General features: G+C 45.8%; 1 protein-coding gene across 1 annotated transcript in view; it reads left to right on the top strand.

Moving 5' to 3' along the window:
• The first annotated feature begins 12188 nt into the window (after positions 1-12188).
• Positions 12189-16747, top strand: part of Galm (galactose mutarotase) — a 62304-nt gene continuing 57745 nt past the window's right edge. Inside the window, exon 1 of the mRNA XM_057775737.1 lies at positions 12189-12623. Coding sequence (XP_057631720.1) covers positions 12434-12623 — 190 coding nt within the window. The 5' untranslated portion in view covers positions 12189-12433. The remainder of the gene's footprint in view (positions 12624-16747) is intronic.

The following is a 16747-nucleotide window of genomic DNA, read 5'->3' as shown; positions in this document are numbered from 1 at the left end:
TTAACTGAAGCTGTGCAAAGAGGGGTAGGAGATCCAGAAGCTAGATGAGTACTCGGTGAATCTCTGACGTTGGAAAATGCTAATTTAGAATGCAAAAAGATCCTTGGGCCCTTAAAGGTTAGATCAGCACCAATGAATGAATGGATATGGGACAGAAGAAAACGCACACCTTTAACCCCAGTAGCCACACTAGTCTGCCATAGAAAACAGGCAGTAGTGGTGTACACACTTAATCCCAGGCCTAGAGAGGAATGAGTAAAAGACAGGAGGAGACAGCTCTCAGGCACAGTCTCATTCTGAGATTCCTGGAGGCAGGATCGCCATTCAGACTGAGGTAGAGCTAAGAACCAGTGGCTGGTTGTTTTCCTTTTCTGACCTTCAGGTTGAACCCCAATTTCTGTCTCTGAGTTTTTATTAACTGTACTTCAACACTCTATGGCCGTGAGAAGAGAGGTTAGAGGAGGCCACAGCCAAGAGGGTATGGAGAGGCCACTAGAACATATACACCTAAGGAAAAGGATAAGGGTACCCACAGAACGACCCCACTGCAGAGGCTGTGGTGGACCAGTAGGGAACAATGGAGGACAAAGCACAAACTCAGGGTCCACAGTCATAGATGAGGCAAGGTAAATGACAGGAGTCCATGTCCCAAGAAAATGCAAGAGATGCTGAAGGCTGCAACTGCTACACTCAGAAATAGAACTGATGGAACAATGAGTCTCTATGTATATGTGTAATTTATTAGAGTAGATTACAAATTGTGGTCCAATTATTCCACCAATGCTGTCTCCCATTGGAAAGTCCAAGAACCCAGTAGCTGTTCGGTCCACAGTGCTGGATGTCTCAGCCAGTCTTCCGTCTATGCTGGAATGCTGAAGAAGTAGACGCTACTACCAGTGAAGGGTGGACCTGCCAGCGAGAGGAAGGGCATGCAGGCAAGAGTGAAATTTCTCCTTCCAGGTCCATTATATAAGCTGCCACCAGAAGGTGAGGCCCAGATTGAAGATGGATCTTCTTCCCACCTCAGAAGATCTGGATTTAAGGTGAGTTGTCATGCTTCAAGTGACTTAATTAATAATAAAAAACAATCCTCCACAGGGGTAACCATTCACTTGGGTTTTAGTTAATTCCAGATGTAGTCAAGTTGTCAGCCAAGAATAATCATCAGGGTAGGGCGGTGGTGGTGCACGCCTTTAATCCCAGCACTTGGGAGGCAGAGGCAGGTGGATCTTTGTGAGTAGGCAGGGGAACCTTTCCTTTCTTTCATTCATTTCCCCACTGTTCACATAGCAGATCACAGATGGTCGTAAGCCTGCATGTGTGTGGGTGCTGGAAACTGAACCCAGGTCTTCTGCAACCGAAGCGAGTGTCCCTAACCACCCATGGGCCACCTCTCCAGTCCCTGGCGATGGATGTGTTCCATTACAGTCTGTCTTGCTGCTCCAGCCATAAAAGGAAAGGCTGCTGTCCATCTGGGTCTTCTCTGCCTGGCCTCACAGGTAGTTCTGAAAACCACTCACAATGTCAGAAGAGTGTCAGGTCAGGATCAAGCGCCAGATAGCCTACTGTGCCAAAGACACTGAGGACTTGCTATCCTGGGAAGCTCTGGGGAAGCAGCTGCTTAGGGAAGTAAAAGGTGCTTCTCCTGCTTGGCAGCACACAGTGGCCCATCAGCACCAAGACTTCCGTCCAAGAGATTTCTGGGAGGATTCACCCTGCATGGTGGCGTAGAGACACAGCTCAAAAGCAAGCCATCCGAGCTAGACATGTTTCCTTTTCATGGTACTGTTTGGAGGACCACATTGGAGCCATACCTTTGACCCCAGTCTTCTCTGTCTGTTTTCTCAGTCATGAAATAACAACATTGCCTTCAGAGAAAAACCACATAAATATGCAAACTCTGGTTGGTTTTCTGAATGTCAGAGTCCTGAGACAGAATCTCTAGGATCTAAAGGTGTGCTTCTAGCAACTTCAGTTTTCTGCCATGATTCTGCCCGCTTTTTAATAAGGAAAAGATCAGAACATGCAGTCAGAGTCAGGGCTTCCCCTGCAGAGTATGGCTGGGAGGCTTCTAGGAAGAAGGGATGCTTTGGGGTGAGGAAAGGGTGGGGACTCAGAGCTGTGCTTCCTCTGTCCTCAGGCTTCAGTGGCGATGGGACTTGGTTGGCAAAGTTATTAAAGATAAATGCTCCGGCACATCCCGGTCTTACTGCTAAGAATCACCGAGTTAGATCCAATAATCTATACCTTGAATAAGCTTCCTGGAAGATTCTAAATGCACCAAAGTGTGGGAACCCGGTGCCTTTCCTGGAAGTCCCTCCCTTTCCCCTGTAATCTGATCACCTCTGGAAGGAGCTACCCTGCTCTCAGGGTAGCTGGGGGCTGCAGGACAGCAACACACATTGGGTCTTTGTCCCTTGTTCCGAGCACAGACCCTAAAGCCTTTGGGATCTCCTGAGTGATGAATCTTTTATTTAATAATAAAGATGGGGGTGTGCTCAAAAGGTTCAGGATGGGGGCTGATTACCAGAACAATCAGCCAAGAGTTTAAGGGACTAGAAATCTTAGCCCCTGTCTTAGTCAGTGTTCCACTGCTGTGAAAGGCACCATAACCATGGCATCTCTTATAGAAGAAAGCATTTAACTGGGGCTTCCTTATAGTTCCGCAGTTAGTTCGCTTTTGTCCTGTGGGAAGCATGTTGGCATGCAGCAGACATGGTGCTGGAGAGGTAGCTGGAAAGTCTGCCTTTGGATTCACAGGCAGCAGGAGAATATTAGGTCTGGCTTGAGATCTGAAACTCCAAAGCCTACCCCAGTGACACACTTCCTCTAGCAAGGCCACACCTCCTAATCCTTCTCCAGTAATGCCACTCCTTAATGGTCAAGCATTCAAATATGTGAGCCTGTGGGGGCCATTCTCTTTTTCTGGTTTTTCGAGGCAGGGTTTCCTAGTAGCTAAAGAGTCAGTCCTAAACTGGGCAGTGGTGGCGCACGCCTTTAATCCCAGCACTAGGGAGGCAGAGGCAGGTGGATCTCTGTGAGTTTGAGACCAGCCTGGTCTACAAGAGCTAGTTCCAGAACAGGCTCCAAAGCTACAGAGAAACCCTTGACTCGAAAAACCAAAGAGAGAGAGAGAGAAAGAGAGAGAGAGAAAGAGAGAGAGAGAGAGAGTCAGTCAGTCAGTTCTAGAACTCACTCTGTAGACCAAGCTGGTCTCAAAACTCACATAAATCCACCAACCTTTGCACTCATGAGTGCTGGGATTAAAAGTAGGCACCACCAATGCCCAGCGGGGGGGGGGGCATTTTTATTCAAAGTACCACAGTCCCATTCCCAACTTATGGGGAAAGTTGAGGGGCTAGAGGTTGAGTCCAGTCGTCAGTTCAGTGGCCAATGATTTAATGAATCTTACCTAATGATACTTTGTCAAAACCTTGAAGAAATGGGGCTTTGGCATTTTTTAATAATGGTGAACACTGAAGTTCTCAGAAAGTGGCTGTGATGGTCAGTTTGGCAGCACTAAGAATCACCTAGGAGACAGGGCCATGTTTCCAGAGAGACTTAACTGAGGAAGAAAGATCCATTCTGAATGTGGGCAGCACCATCTTACAGGTTGGGGCCCTGGGTTGGGTGAAAAAGAAGAAAGGAGAAAGGGAGCTAACACCAGCACTTACCTCCTGGTGCTTCTTGACTTGTTGCCTTAGGCAGGTTTCTATCCCTGCGCTGAAACACCATGACCACAGAAACTTGGGGAGGAAAAGGTTTGCTTCCTTACACTTCCACATCACTGTCTGTCTTTGAAGGAGGTGAGGGCAGGAAGCTGGAGGCAGGAGCTGATGCAGAGGCCCTGAAGGAGTGTTGTTTACCACCATGCTCCTCATGGCTCGCTCAGGCTGCTTTCTTATAGAACTCAGGACCAACAGCCCAGGGATGGCCCACACCAATGCTTAATTAAGAAAATGCCCCCACGGGCATGACAATATCCTGATCTTTTTTTTTTTTTTTTTTTTTTTTTTTTTTTTTTTTGGCCAGAAGAGGGAACCAGATCTCATTACAGATAGTTGTGAGCCACCTTGTGGTTGCTGGGAATTGAACTCAGGACCTTTGGAAGAGCAGCGAGGGCTCTTAACCTCTGGGTCATCTCTCCAGCCCCTATCCTAATCTTATATGGAGACATTTTCTCAATTGAGGCTCCCTCCTCTATGATGACTCTAACTTGTGTCAAGATGACATAAAACTAGACAGAAAAACTGTGTATCTCAGTCATTGCCTCCACCCACACGGTGACTGACTGTGTCCTCTGAACTGTGAGCCAAAACAGATCCTCCTTCCTTAAGTTGCCTTTGTCAGGTGTTTGTCACAGCCATGAGAAAAGTAACCAATGAACTGACATTCCAAGAGAGAGCCTGAATTCTTTAACCTGTAGACCTAATTTGAACTCCAGGTAAACAGGGTCGGAATTTAACTGAATTCACAGGGGAAGATAAGAGTGGCATCTGTTTAAGATGGAAAGATGGCTCATCAGTCAAGAGTACTCGTTGTTCTGGCAGAGAATCACGCTTCAGGTGGCTTCTAGGACCCACATGGCAGATCACAACCATCTGTAACTCTAGTTCCAGGGGACTTGACACCCTCTTCTGACCTCCATGGGCAGACATACATGCAAGCAAGATGCTCATGCCCATAAAATCATTAAATCTATAAAAGAGTGATACAATCCTACTGACCATAGAGTCACACCTGTGGTATTCTGGAATGAGAATGTCCCCCGTACACTCTGTTCCCCAGTCAGTGGTACTGCTTGGGGAAGCTCAGATGGAGTGCCTTGCTGGAGGAAATCTGCCACTGCAGTCAGGCTACAGTTTGTTCTTTCTGCTTCTTGCTGGAGGCTGGAATATCAGCTCTCAGCTCCCTGCTTTGTTTACCGTACTGCTTGCTGCTATGCCTCCGTGCCACAATGGATGCTTACCTCTCTAGACCCAGAAACCCAAATAAATGCTTTCTTCTATAGTTGTCTTGGTCATAATATTTTATCAAGATAAATGAAAAGTAATTAATACAAGGCCCATCTCTAACAAAAGACAGGTAGGTTAGAAAAAAGAGAAAAGACTAAACAATTATTTAATCAAAGTTTATGTGCAGCTGATATGATGGCACACATTAGGAATCCCAGCTCTCAGAAGATGGAGGCAGGAGGACCAGAAGTTCAAGCTCAACCTTGACTACAGATCAAGTTTGAGAGGCCAGACTGGGTCACGTGTGACATTTGGAATGAAGTTCCAATTATACAGAGAAGGCTCCCATTTTTTTTTTTTTTCGAGACAGGGTGTCTCTGTAGCTTTTGGTTCCTGTCCTGGAACTCTTGTAGACCAGGCTGGCCTCGAACTCACAGATATCTGCCTGCCTCTGCCTCCCAAGTGCTGGGATTAAAGGCGTGTGCCACCACCGCCCGGCTCCAATTTTTTTATTTTATTTTTATTTATTTATTTTTTTTTTGATTTTTCGAGACAGGGTTTCTCTGTAGCTTTGGAGACTGTCCTGGAACTCACTCTGTAGACCAGGCTGGCCTCGAACTCACTGTCTTTGCCTCCCAAATTCTGGTATTAAAGGCGTGCACCATCACCACCTGGCAAGGCTCCCAATTTTTTCAAAAATTTTTTATGGTTTATTTAACTTTATTTTATGTGCATTGGAGTAAAGGTGTCAGATCCCCTGCAACTGAATCTTCAGGCAACTGTGAGTTGCCATGTGGTTGCTGGAAATTGAACCTGGGTCCTCTGGAAGAGCAGTTAGTGCTCTTAACCGCTGAGCCATCTTTCCAGCCCCAAGACTCCTGATTTTTATGCTTAGACTCAGGGAAGCATGACTGTGTTTGGACAGAGAAGTTGCGGTAGTTTGAACGAAATTGGCTCCTATAATCTGGCCTTGTTGGAGGAACTGTGTTACTGTGGAAGTGGGCTTTGAGGTTTCCTATATTCAGAATACCGCCCAGTGACTCAGTTGACTTCCTGTTACTTGCAAGATGTAGGACTCTCAGCTATTCCTCCAGCACCACATCTGCCCACATGCCGCCAATCTCCCTGTCATGATGATAATGGACTGAACCTCTGAAACTGTAAGTGAGCCACCACAATTATATGTTTCCCTTATAAGGGTTGCCATGGCCATAGTGTCTTTTCACAGCAGAAATCCTGAGACAGAAGGTGTGATCTGAGTGGAACCCAGTCAGGCCTGAGTGTCTGTAGATCCCTCTTGGCTTTTCGATACAGCATTATTTCTTCACAGAACTCGTTATGAAATAAGGGTTATATGGCCTGGTATCAGACAAGGGAGATGACCAGCCAGGGGCAATTCAGGCAATGTTCTCGGGTATTGTGGCTTACTTTTGGAAAAGGGAATCTAGTTTCTATAAACCTCCCTTATAAAAAGTTGCTCTGCTATTTCTGTATCCATGCTTGTGTAAGTGTGTTCCACATGTGTGCCAGTGCCCAAGAAGGACAGAAGAGAGCATCGCACTCCCTGGGAGCAGACTGACGGGTGCTGGGGACAGAACTCAGGTCCTCTGGCAGAGCAGCAAGTGCTCCTGACCACTGAGCCACCTCTCCAATCTCATCTGTGAATATCCTGAGCAGAGGAGAGTCTAATTTCTGGTTCTAACTTCAGAAGGAAAAGGGAGAGTAAGACACAGAAGGACAGGGGGAAGTGAGAGTTTGCTTTTTGAAGCCTCGCTTCTGAGGCCCCAAGTGTCACACCCTGCGTTATTCTCTTCGGAGACCCAACCATCCTTGGGCACACAGCTGGGGTCACAGAATCGGTTGTTCTGTGGAGAAATGATATGCAGTTGGTGCATGCTGCACAGGGATTCTGTCGTAGTCCTCTCCTCCTTACCTCGGGTGACCTTTGAGGCACATTTCTTGTGGTTAAGACAGAAGTGGCAGCCACTCTGATGTAATTCTCTGACCTACATTCAGAGGAAGAGCAGTGGGGCTTACACTGCTCTCGTAAAGCCTGCACCAGGGAGGGCCTGATTCCCTGCAGGCCTCTGTGCCAGGCTCCTGGTTATACTCTAACCACACTCTGTGGGCATTCAGCAGGTCAGGAGCACTGGAATTAGGTTCAGCCCTACCCGATGGTATCAGTCATCTAAGAGACAGAATATCTTGCTTATCACTGAACTTTGAGCTGCTGGTTGACCTTTGAGTTTATGGAGATGTTAAGTCTATCAGACTCCTCCTGCTTAGCTAGACCTCTTATTCTAGCTATGCTTGGCTGTCTATTGACAATCAAGCTTTTCCTAGGACCCTAGAGTTGCCACAGGCAGCTGGCCCAGCTGCTTCCCCTCCAGTCCGACTCAGGAACCCAGACAAAGGTCCTGCGGAAAACTTCCTATTCCAATCCTGAGCCTGATGCCCAGATATCTGGCTGTCCCGGTGTTTGCTGCTTACTTCTAGCTTTCTCCGTCTTCTCCTTCCCTCTCTGTCCTAAAGAGATTTCCAGTTTCATCCCAGTGCCACCCGTTTTTGTCATTAGTGATGCTACAACAAAACTGCAACAAAAACTACACCCAGGAGTGACGATGCACGCCCTAATCCCAGCGCACAGCAGGCGGAGGCAGGCGGATCTCTGAATTCGAGGCTAACCTGGTCTAGCTGGGGGACATAAAGATGCCTTGTTTCTTTTTTTTTTTTTCATTTTGCTTTTAAGACAGGGTTTTTGTGTGCTCACCTTGTAGACTGGGCTGGCTTCGTCTGGCTAGACTTGGAGATTCACCTGACTCTGCCTCCTGAGTGCTGGGATTAAAGGTATAAGCTATCATGTCTGGGTCTCAAAAAACTTTTTTAGTGGGTGGTCCTTGGACCTCCCACAGGGCAGAGAAACCTGCTTGCTCTTTGGGCTGAGGAGGAAGGAAGACTTGATTGGGGGAGGGGGAGGGAATGGGAGGTGGTGGCGGGGAAGAGGCAGAAATCTTTAATAATTAAATAAATTAATTAATAAAAAAAAAAAGAAGAGAGTGGAAAAGCCTAGAGGCAAAAAGGCAGAGGGGATAATATAAATTAAGAAAAGCAGGCAAGAAACAAGCCAAGGTAAGGCCAGATGTTTATAAATATGTGTATAAATAAGAATAAGACTCTGGGTGTGATTCCTTTGGGACCTGGGTAGTGGGCTGCCAAAAGGGTTCAAAGAGCATAATAACATCATGTTACTACAAAATAGAGGAAATAAATATAAGAAAAAAAAACTTTTTAAAAAAAATTATGTTAGTTTTCACAGTTTTAGAGACTAGAGAGTCCAAGATCAAGCTATCCATAGGTGTAATGTCTGGTGAGAACCTGGTCTCTGCAGTCAGCAAGCTATTCTGCTAAACTCTACTGACTGGTGGGAAGCACCCTAGGGACTTTAGATAAAACTTAAGACAGTACCTCAGGTAGCTTCGGTCAAAGAACATTTCTTTCCGTAGTTGTGCTGACACTTTGAAATTCCTCCTTCCAGTCTTCCTGGAGGGGTGGGAATAACATAAATATAATACTCAAAACAAGTTAAAAAATTTAGTCTTAGAATCAGTAATTGATTGAAACAACTACAAAAACCATTTTTTTCTTGGAAAAAAAGGAATAATCTCAGATAGTGCCGCCCGAGTGCCGGGAAGAGTACTGATGATAAACAGCACAGGAGATCAGACGATGAGAAAGGACAGGATGCAGACCCAGGTGAACGTGATGAAAAAGAGCCTCTTCCAGGCCTTGCCGAACAGGCTGAGAGTTTCCTATTGCAGCAGCCTGTCAATAGCTTAAGGTTTCGGGGTCATCTTTATGAATCCTGGAGCTGAGTCCCGGGAGCAGTTCACAGCCTGTGGTTTCCGTGTGGTGTGTGGAGCACAGGGTCTATGGCCTCACATCTCCTCAGGCCTCGGGTCCGTATGAGGACTATGCACCCACTGAGAAATAAGCCTTCTTCAACTGTCTAGTCTGGCACCTGCCTCTGGTTGAAGGAGAAGATACGTAATTCTTCTTACAAAAATGCCGTCACAATCTCCTCCACTCCTCTACTATGTAACTTAACCCCCAGGCTTTCTCTGAAAAGTAAAGCAAATGCCTCGTAGAATTTTACAGTGGTTCATTCTCCATTACTGCTTTGATGCTGACCTCCCTATGGACAGTGCACATTGCTGTAGACTTAGACTTTGAATGTAGGGTAGTACGGAAAGATTAAGAAAACTGGGTATTTGAATAAAGAAAGCAAGGTTTGTAGCTCACATAGGGTAGTCCGGTTTAATACTCTAAACACTTCAAAGCCACAGGAAAAGGAAATGAAGACATGTACCCTTCGCGTCTTAGGGAAATGCAGTGTTTCATACCAAGCCAAGCAATAAGAACTTCTCCGGTGACTGAAAAGTTTCTGCACCCCATAAGCCTCTCCGCTGACGCAGCAATCCAATCAGACCAAATCGAACCGAATTAGAAAGAGTCCAGGTTTAAATTTAATTTAATTAATAAATCCCGGATGATTTTCCAGGCTCCCAGAGAGGAGACGGGAAAGGAAGACTAGAAGGCCATGCGTCTGTTTTCTGGGGGGCAGTTTAGTACCCTGTGGGAGTGGTCTTGAGGATCTCTGGGGGAGGGGTCATCAGTTGGCAGGCTTTCTGAGATGCAGCAGGCTTTGGAGAGAGATGGAGCAGAGGGCTTGGAATGGAGCTTCCCCCGAACATTCCAGACTCTTTGGGTATGTGGATGCCAGGGGCTGGGGTGAAGTTTCCACCAGAACATCAACGTTTGGTGCTAGCCACCCCGGGTGCATTTCCTTTTGTTCTGTGGAAGCATGAGCTTGGCAGAACATTGAGAACTGGAGGTTGAGAAATGAAAACTGTCGTCTTCCTGCTCACAGAAGAGGCTCTCAGGCATCTTTGCTAACACGGCATTGCTGAAAGGGCTTCTGTATGAGTCAGACACACATGTTAAGTGGGCTGATGAGACTTGCAGACTCTGTAAGGGTTTCTGATGAAGCAGCCTACAGAGTGCCTGTGGGTTATTGTGTGACTGTGTCACAGTCTATAATTTTACTTGTTTGGATCTTTTTGTTATTATATGTCGTACTTCACCGAAGCCTGCTGCAGGCTCTTCTTTTGCTGACAGAATTCCCCTAATTTCTTGATAGAGAATACAGGCTTTGTAGCAAGAATGCTAACTACTCTTTGAAATTTCACAGACAGAAACAAGTGAGACAGTTATAATGTTTATTAGCATTTGATTACAGGAACATGAGCTCAGTTCACCTAATTTCCTAATCACAGATGCGTGTCTGCACTCACCAAGGCTAAGTAAAGACCAGGAATACAGATGTACTGTGGCACAATGGACTTGTATTGGTTTAATAAAACGCTGATTGGCCAGTAGCTAGGCAGGAAGTAGAGATGGGGTGAGGAGAACAGGAGAATTCTGGGAAGAGGAAAGACTCAGTCTGCAGTTGTCATCCAGACACCTCACTGATAAAGGTACCACATCATATGGCTAACACAGACAAGAATTATGGGCTAATGTAAGTCAGATGGAGTGGGTTCTATGCTTCTTTAGGCTCCCAGACCTCTCCTCCTTTGGGAACCAGCCATCTTCTAGAGAAGCAGATTCATCACTGAAAGACAGAGGTGTCTGTATTTTATTTCATGGTTCTGTTGAGGCTCCTAATAGCACTCTAGGCTATCAACGCCTAATTTGGGAAAAGTGAGTTAGTCACTGAAAGTTCAAACAGTATGTCTTTAAATCTAGTCCCAGATAATTGATATCAGAACTGCCTGAGAGGCGAGGAAAAGTGAAGATTCCAGGGCTGGAGAGATGGCTCAGTATCTAAGAGCCAACCACTAACGCTCTTGCAGAGTGCGTAGTTTGATCTCCAGCCCTCCTGTCAAGCACTACAACGGCAGTGCCAAGGGATGAGATGCCCTCTTCTGGCCTCCATGGGCACTTCATGCACGGGCATAACCGCACACTCAGACACACGTCTACACATAATAAAAAAAATTAAAATTAAAATTTTTAGGGGACTAAGGAGATGGCCCAGCAAAGAAGAACATCTCTCATTCTGGCAGAGCATCGGGGTCCCCAGCATCCACATGGCGGCTCAAAACCATTTAGAACCCCAATTCCAAGGCATTCAGCACCCACTTCTGACCTCTCTGGGCACCCAGCACAAATGAGCTGCACATACACACATGCAGGCAAAACACTCAACACAGAAATAATTCTTTTATTTAAGACAATTTGTTTATTTAAGATAATTTGTGATTGTTATCTTAGGTTCCCAGAGTCAGAAATTGCAGGCAAGTAATTATGAGGCACACTAAAGCAAGATAATAATTTAAGGACCTCAGAGTCTTCAAACTATACACACCGAAGTATATCTTCTTGAAAGAAAAAAAAAAACAGTACCCTGCATTTACCTGATTTACTTGGAAGCTGAACTTCAATAAATACGTGCTCCCTTAATTCCTTTTTTTAAAATACATGTTCTTCTAAAACAAGCACCATTAATCCCTTCTTGAAGGAGCTCTGAACATTGGGAGCAAAAGGGGGCAGATGTCTACACAATCTGAGACTATCGGATTACACGTATAAGGAGAGCCCTGCCTAAATTGGAGACTGAAAGTCAGTCAGGTGACCCAATCTCATGAGCGCTTAATCCCTTGAGACAAAGAAAAACAAAGCAAAAAAAAAAAAGGAAAGAAAAATGAAAAGGAAAACCAAGACAGATTATCAGCCAGCAGAGGAGTCCGCAACGACTTTCTCCATCTCTAAATCACCACTGCACCACGCTACTTCGTGGACCCCGAACAAAGGGTTACCAGAATTCCCTCGGGATCTGTCTGTCTTATTGTCCCATTATTAATAACCAGCATTAACGGTCAACCAGCTCAGCTCAGAGCATCTTATGAAGGTGTGCAGAGAACAGTGATATTGGGGTTTAGAAAGACTACGTGCGGATGGGCAGCACGGCTTAGTGAGAAAGGAGCGGCCCCCGAGCCTGCCCACCTGAGTCGATTCGTCGGAGCCCTCTAGGGAAAGACCTGAGATTGTCTTTTGACCGCCACTGCGCAAAATAAATAGTTGCTTTGGTGTAAACTACATGTCCCAAGATTCAATTGCAAATTTCTTAAAGACTACTTTTCCCGACATGCACTGCAGCTAGGATTAGCGAAGGAAAAGACCTGCAGGCGTGACTGGAAAGTTTACTTCTCAGGTACCTCAGGCAAAGGAAAGTTTTTAAAAGGCTTCAGGCATTTCCCCTCCCACCCCCCTAGGGGTGCTCGGCTAAAATCCAGGCAATAAAGGGGTGGAGTTAAACTGGATCCCTCCCCTTCTCCTGGGAAGTTTTATCATTCCCAAACGCGATCAAGGCTAGAGTTTGAACAGCAGGGAGTAGCTGCGCGCCCCGAACTTTCCCCATGGTTTCGGTGACCAGAGCCGTGTTTGGAGAGCTGCCCTCGGGGGGAGGGACAGTGGAGAAGTTCCAGCTTCGGTCAGACCAGCTGAGTGTGGACATCATCTCCTGGGGCTGCACGATCACAGCTCTGCACGTCAAAGACAGGCAGGGGAAAGCCTCAGACGTGGTGCTCGGCTTTGCCGAGTTGGAAGGTGGGTCGCGTCTTGCCCAGGGCTGCCAAACGGCCCCAGGCTCGCACAAACTCCTAGTCCTGTGTACCCCGGGTCCGGGACTTGAGGTTCCCAAGCTTGGGGCAGTCTAACTTGGAAGCGCGTGAATAGAGTAATGGTAGCGGCTAATGGGATTGTGTGGTTGTAAAAAACCGGATCGAATGCATATAACTGTAGGACTTGGCCTCCCCTAGACAGTCGTACTAGTCACGGTTCACGAGGAAGTCAGCTGAAGGAGACCAAACTCATTAGAGTGATCTTCGAACTGTGGGCCACAGGGTGTGTGCAGCCTTTAACTTCCTTGTGTTTCTTTTTGAGGAAGCAAAATCCAAGCGTCTGCTACTACTACTACACCCCCTCCCCCATCGGATTTTCTTTGAGACCTGCTTGGGCAGAAATGCCTCAGAATACAGGTCTGGTGTACACTCACCTGAGTCCTTGGCTACTGTGGTCAGTGTGGGGCACAGTGCCTCCATTTATTTGCTCAGGAACATATTCTTTTTTTTTTGAGACAGGGTTTCTCTGTGGCTTTGGAGCCTGTCCTGGTTCTTGCTCTGTAGACCAGGCTGGTCTCGAACTCACAGAGATCCGCCTGCCTCTGCCTCCCGAGTGCCGGGATTAAAGGCATGCGCCACCATCGCCCGGCTCAGGAACATATTCTTAATGGAAGGGGTAAAGCCACTAGTCTGAGGCCTTCTAAGACATAGGCATTATCATTCAGATCTGTTGGGCAATTCGAATCATGTCTTTTTATGTTTTGGACAGGGTTTCACACTGCCCTAGCTGGCCCCTAACTCACTATGTAGCCAAGGCTAGCCTGGAGCTCCCGACCATCCTGCTTCCACTTCTCAAGTGTTGGGATCACAGGCAAGAGCCTGCAGTTTTATCTTAATCCATGCACGAGTTTTAATTTAACTCATGCAGTTAAAACTGTTAATGCAATGAACGCACCCAACAAGATAGACAGGGGTCACCCTCAACTTGCAATTTAGCTGGGAGCAGATTTTAGCCCAACGATTATGAAGTGAAGTCAGTGGATGGCAGGTTGATTGCAGCGGGCAAGTGTACATCTTGTCCTGCCTTAGCATTGCACATAACCAGACAGAAAACAAAGTAAAATTGGCAAATGCAAAGAGAATGAATCTACTCTGCTAGGTGGTGGGTGTAGACAGAGTTTGTACCGCAAGAGGAGGTCTGAGGTTTTCCTTTCGGCACGTCTTTGTACCCACTTGGTTCTTCAGATGTTTAATTTGGCTCTTGGTTTTGGGGTCAACAGGAAAACCTTGTTTTATTTATTTATTTATTTTTTATTTGCCCCTTAAACAAAAATAGATGTGTTCCCCATCTTTTTGCTAAAATGCCTTGTCAGAGTATTGCTGAGGCTCCTGTTGGATCACCTCTGGCTGTCTTTGTCTTTATTGCCCTGGAACCCCCATAACAGGTTTTTGTTTGATTGTTTCCCCAACCAGAATTTCCTTGATAATTTAGTTGAGGCTGTTGCAAGGGGCAGACTGGTGGGAAAGTGTGGAGACTTGGAGAAGGTGGGCCCCGATTCCTCATTCTGTGTCCAGACATCCTCAAAGTAGGAAGGCGAGAGGTCCAGCGATTGAAGGGAGGAGGCTTTAGAGCCGGTTTGCTGAGTCACTCCTCTCTGTGGTATCACAGCCTTTTTCTGAACTGAAATAAAATCAGAGATTACAGTAGAGTGAAGGGCTAATCTGATATGGAGAATTCCGGAGCCAGTCTGAGCATTAGAGGTGGTGGGTGGTACCTGCTCTTATACCTGTCTCTGCCACATCACCGTGCAGGGGGGGCACCCACCACCCCATAGAGAGACACAACCATCCTCGCTCCTTAGTTCTGAGGTGAGAGTCCTTGGACCTGAAATAAGATCACAAGATTTCTTGGGAATCTATGTGAAATGTGAGCCCAGATGACATCCCACCCAGGGGCACCAGTCTCTTTACAGGCCTGGAAGTACCAGTCGTGAGGCTATTCATCTTAGTTTGGGGTGCCTATTGGAGGCTCAGTGAAAGAATTATCCTCACCTATTCAAAAAGCTCTAGACAAAGGGCATTAGAGTTACCCAGCAGGTCACTTGCTTGAGAAAGCTCTAAAGCGGTGGTTCTCAGCATGTGCCTCACCACCCCTTTAGGTCGAATATCAAATATTTGCATTAGGATTTATAACAGCAAAATTACAGTTATGAAGTAGCAATGAAATAATTTTATGGTTGGGGGTCACCACAACATGAGGAACTGTATTAAAGGGTTAGGAAGGGTGAGAACCACGGTCTATAGCACTTTCTTATCAACATGCATCACAGCTTCACCAAACCAGAACTTTTAAAATATTCTTGGTGCTGTATCTGTCAAGATGGACATTTTCATTCCTGTGCTATAAAATACTGAATTATTTTAAAATGAAAGAAAAGCCATTTTCAAAAGAGAAATTGAAAGGAAAACACTTGTAGATTATTAAGTAATGCTTTCTGAGATGTTAGCCGTCTTCAAGATTATGGCAAAGGAAACCTAGTTCCCCTTATAAAGTGCTGTTTTTCAGGTTTTCATAGAATCTTTTTGTGTTGTTGAAGATGGGCATTAGCTCATGTCACAACAGGAAGTATATTATCTCAACTGTGAAAGTATAAAATGCCTCAAGAGGTGGATTCAGGGGGGTCTCTGTGAGTTTGAGGCCAGCCTGGTCTACAAAGCAAGTCCCAGGACAGCTATGGCTGTTACAGAGAAACCATGTGTCAAAACAAAGAATATTTAGAGTGGGTTTGGTGGCATCTGATCCACACAGCAAATTCTAGGATAGCCAGTGCTACCTAGTAAGACCCTGATAATGGAACCAATGGCTCATTGGGTAAAGGTGCTTGCTGCCAAGCCTGACAATCTGAAATTGATTCCCAGGACCCATATGGTAGAAGGAGAGAATTGACTGGTCCTCCGACCTTCATAGGTGCACGTGCAGTCCCTGAAAACACACACACACAGATAAGTAAATGAATAATTGTAGTTTAATTTTCTAAATTTGAGTGTATAAATTTACATAAACAAGCTGAGCAAATAATCTGAAGTGAAAGAATTTGCCTTGTTTCAGAACTGTTTTGAGCTATGAGGAAGGCCAAACATTGGTAATTCTGTGAACCATGTCCCTTTTGTAACTGCCTGTCTCCCAGATAGATTGTTACATAAACTGCTTGGCTGGCAGCTATGGCCAGAGGTCAAAATGATTCAATTTCTCTCTGGGAAAATGAGATATTTCTTCTGTAGAATTCTAAAGAGGGAAATTATATATGATCTTTTAGTTGTAGCCTGAAAAATAAAATCAGGAATGTCTCCTGTGGGTTTTTGCTCCCCCTTTTTTATTATCTTGTGTGACCCACCAATAGTCATTATGACTTCTTTCAAAGCCTGTGATAAGAATATTTGCTTATAAGCCATGGGTATTGCCGGGCGGTGGTGGCACACGCCTTTAATCCCAGCACTTGGGAGGCAGAGGCAGGCGGATCTCTGTGAGTTCGAGACCAGCCTTGTCTACAAGAGCTAGTTCCAGGACAGGCTCCAAAACCACAGAGAAACCCTATCTCGAAAAACAAAAAAAAAAAAAACAAAAAAAGCCATGGGTATAAACATGCAATCAATGAGACGCCTTCCCTATCGTTGCACCCCACCCCAGTTACTACCAAATAACCAGCTATTACTGCTGTGAGAGCCACTATGAAACAATGAAAAAATACCCTTGATGCTTTGAAGTCTGGGGATGTAGTTCAGTGGTAGAGCACATGACTGGCAATAAACAAACAGTACCGGGGTCCAAGGGCTGGGAATGTAGCCCAGTTGCTAAAATGCTTGCCCAACATGCATGTAGCTTTAAAGACTTGAATTCCATGGTGGCACACGACTTTAATCCCAGCACTTAGGCAGAAGCAAGCAAATAACTGATTTTGAGGCAAACCTGGTCTACAGAGAGCTAGTTCTAGGACAAGCCGAGGTTACACAGATAAACCCTGACTCAAACATAACAAAACCAAAAACCAAAAAAACTTGAATTTCATCTTTGCTGCTGCATAAAAACAAGGCATGGTGGTGTTTGCTAGG

The sequence above is a fragment of the Chionomys nivalis genome, chromosome 1 (genome assembly GCF_950005125.1).
Source record: "Chionomys nivalis chromosome 1, mChiNiv1.1, whole genome shotgun sequence".
Classification (NCBI taxonomy): domain Eukaryota; kingdom Metazoa; phylum Chordata; class Mammalia; order Rodentia; family Cricetidae; genus Chionomys; species Chionomys nivalis.
This window is presented reverse-complemented; position numbering and strand designations above follow the sequence as displayed.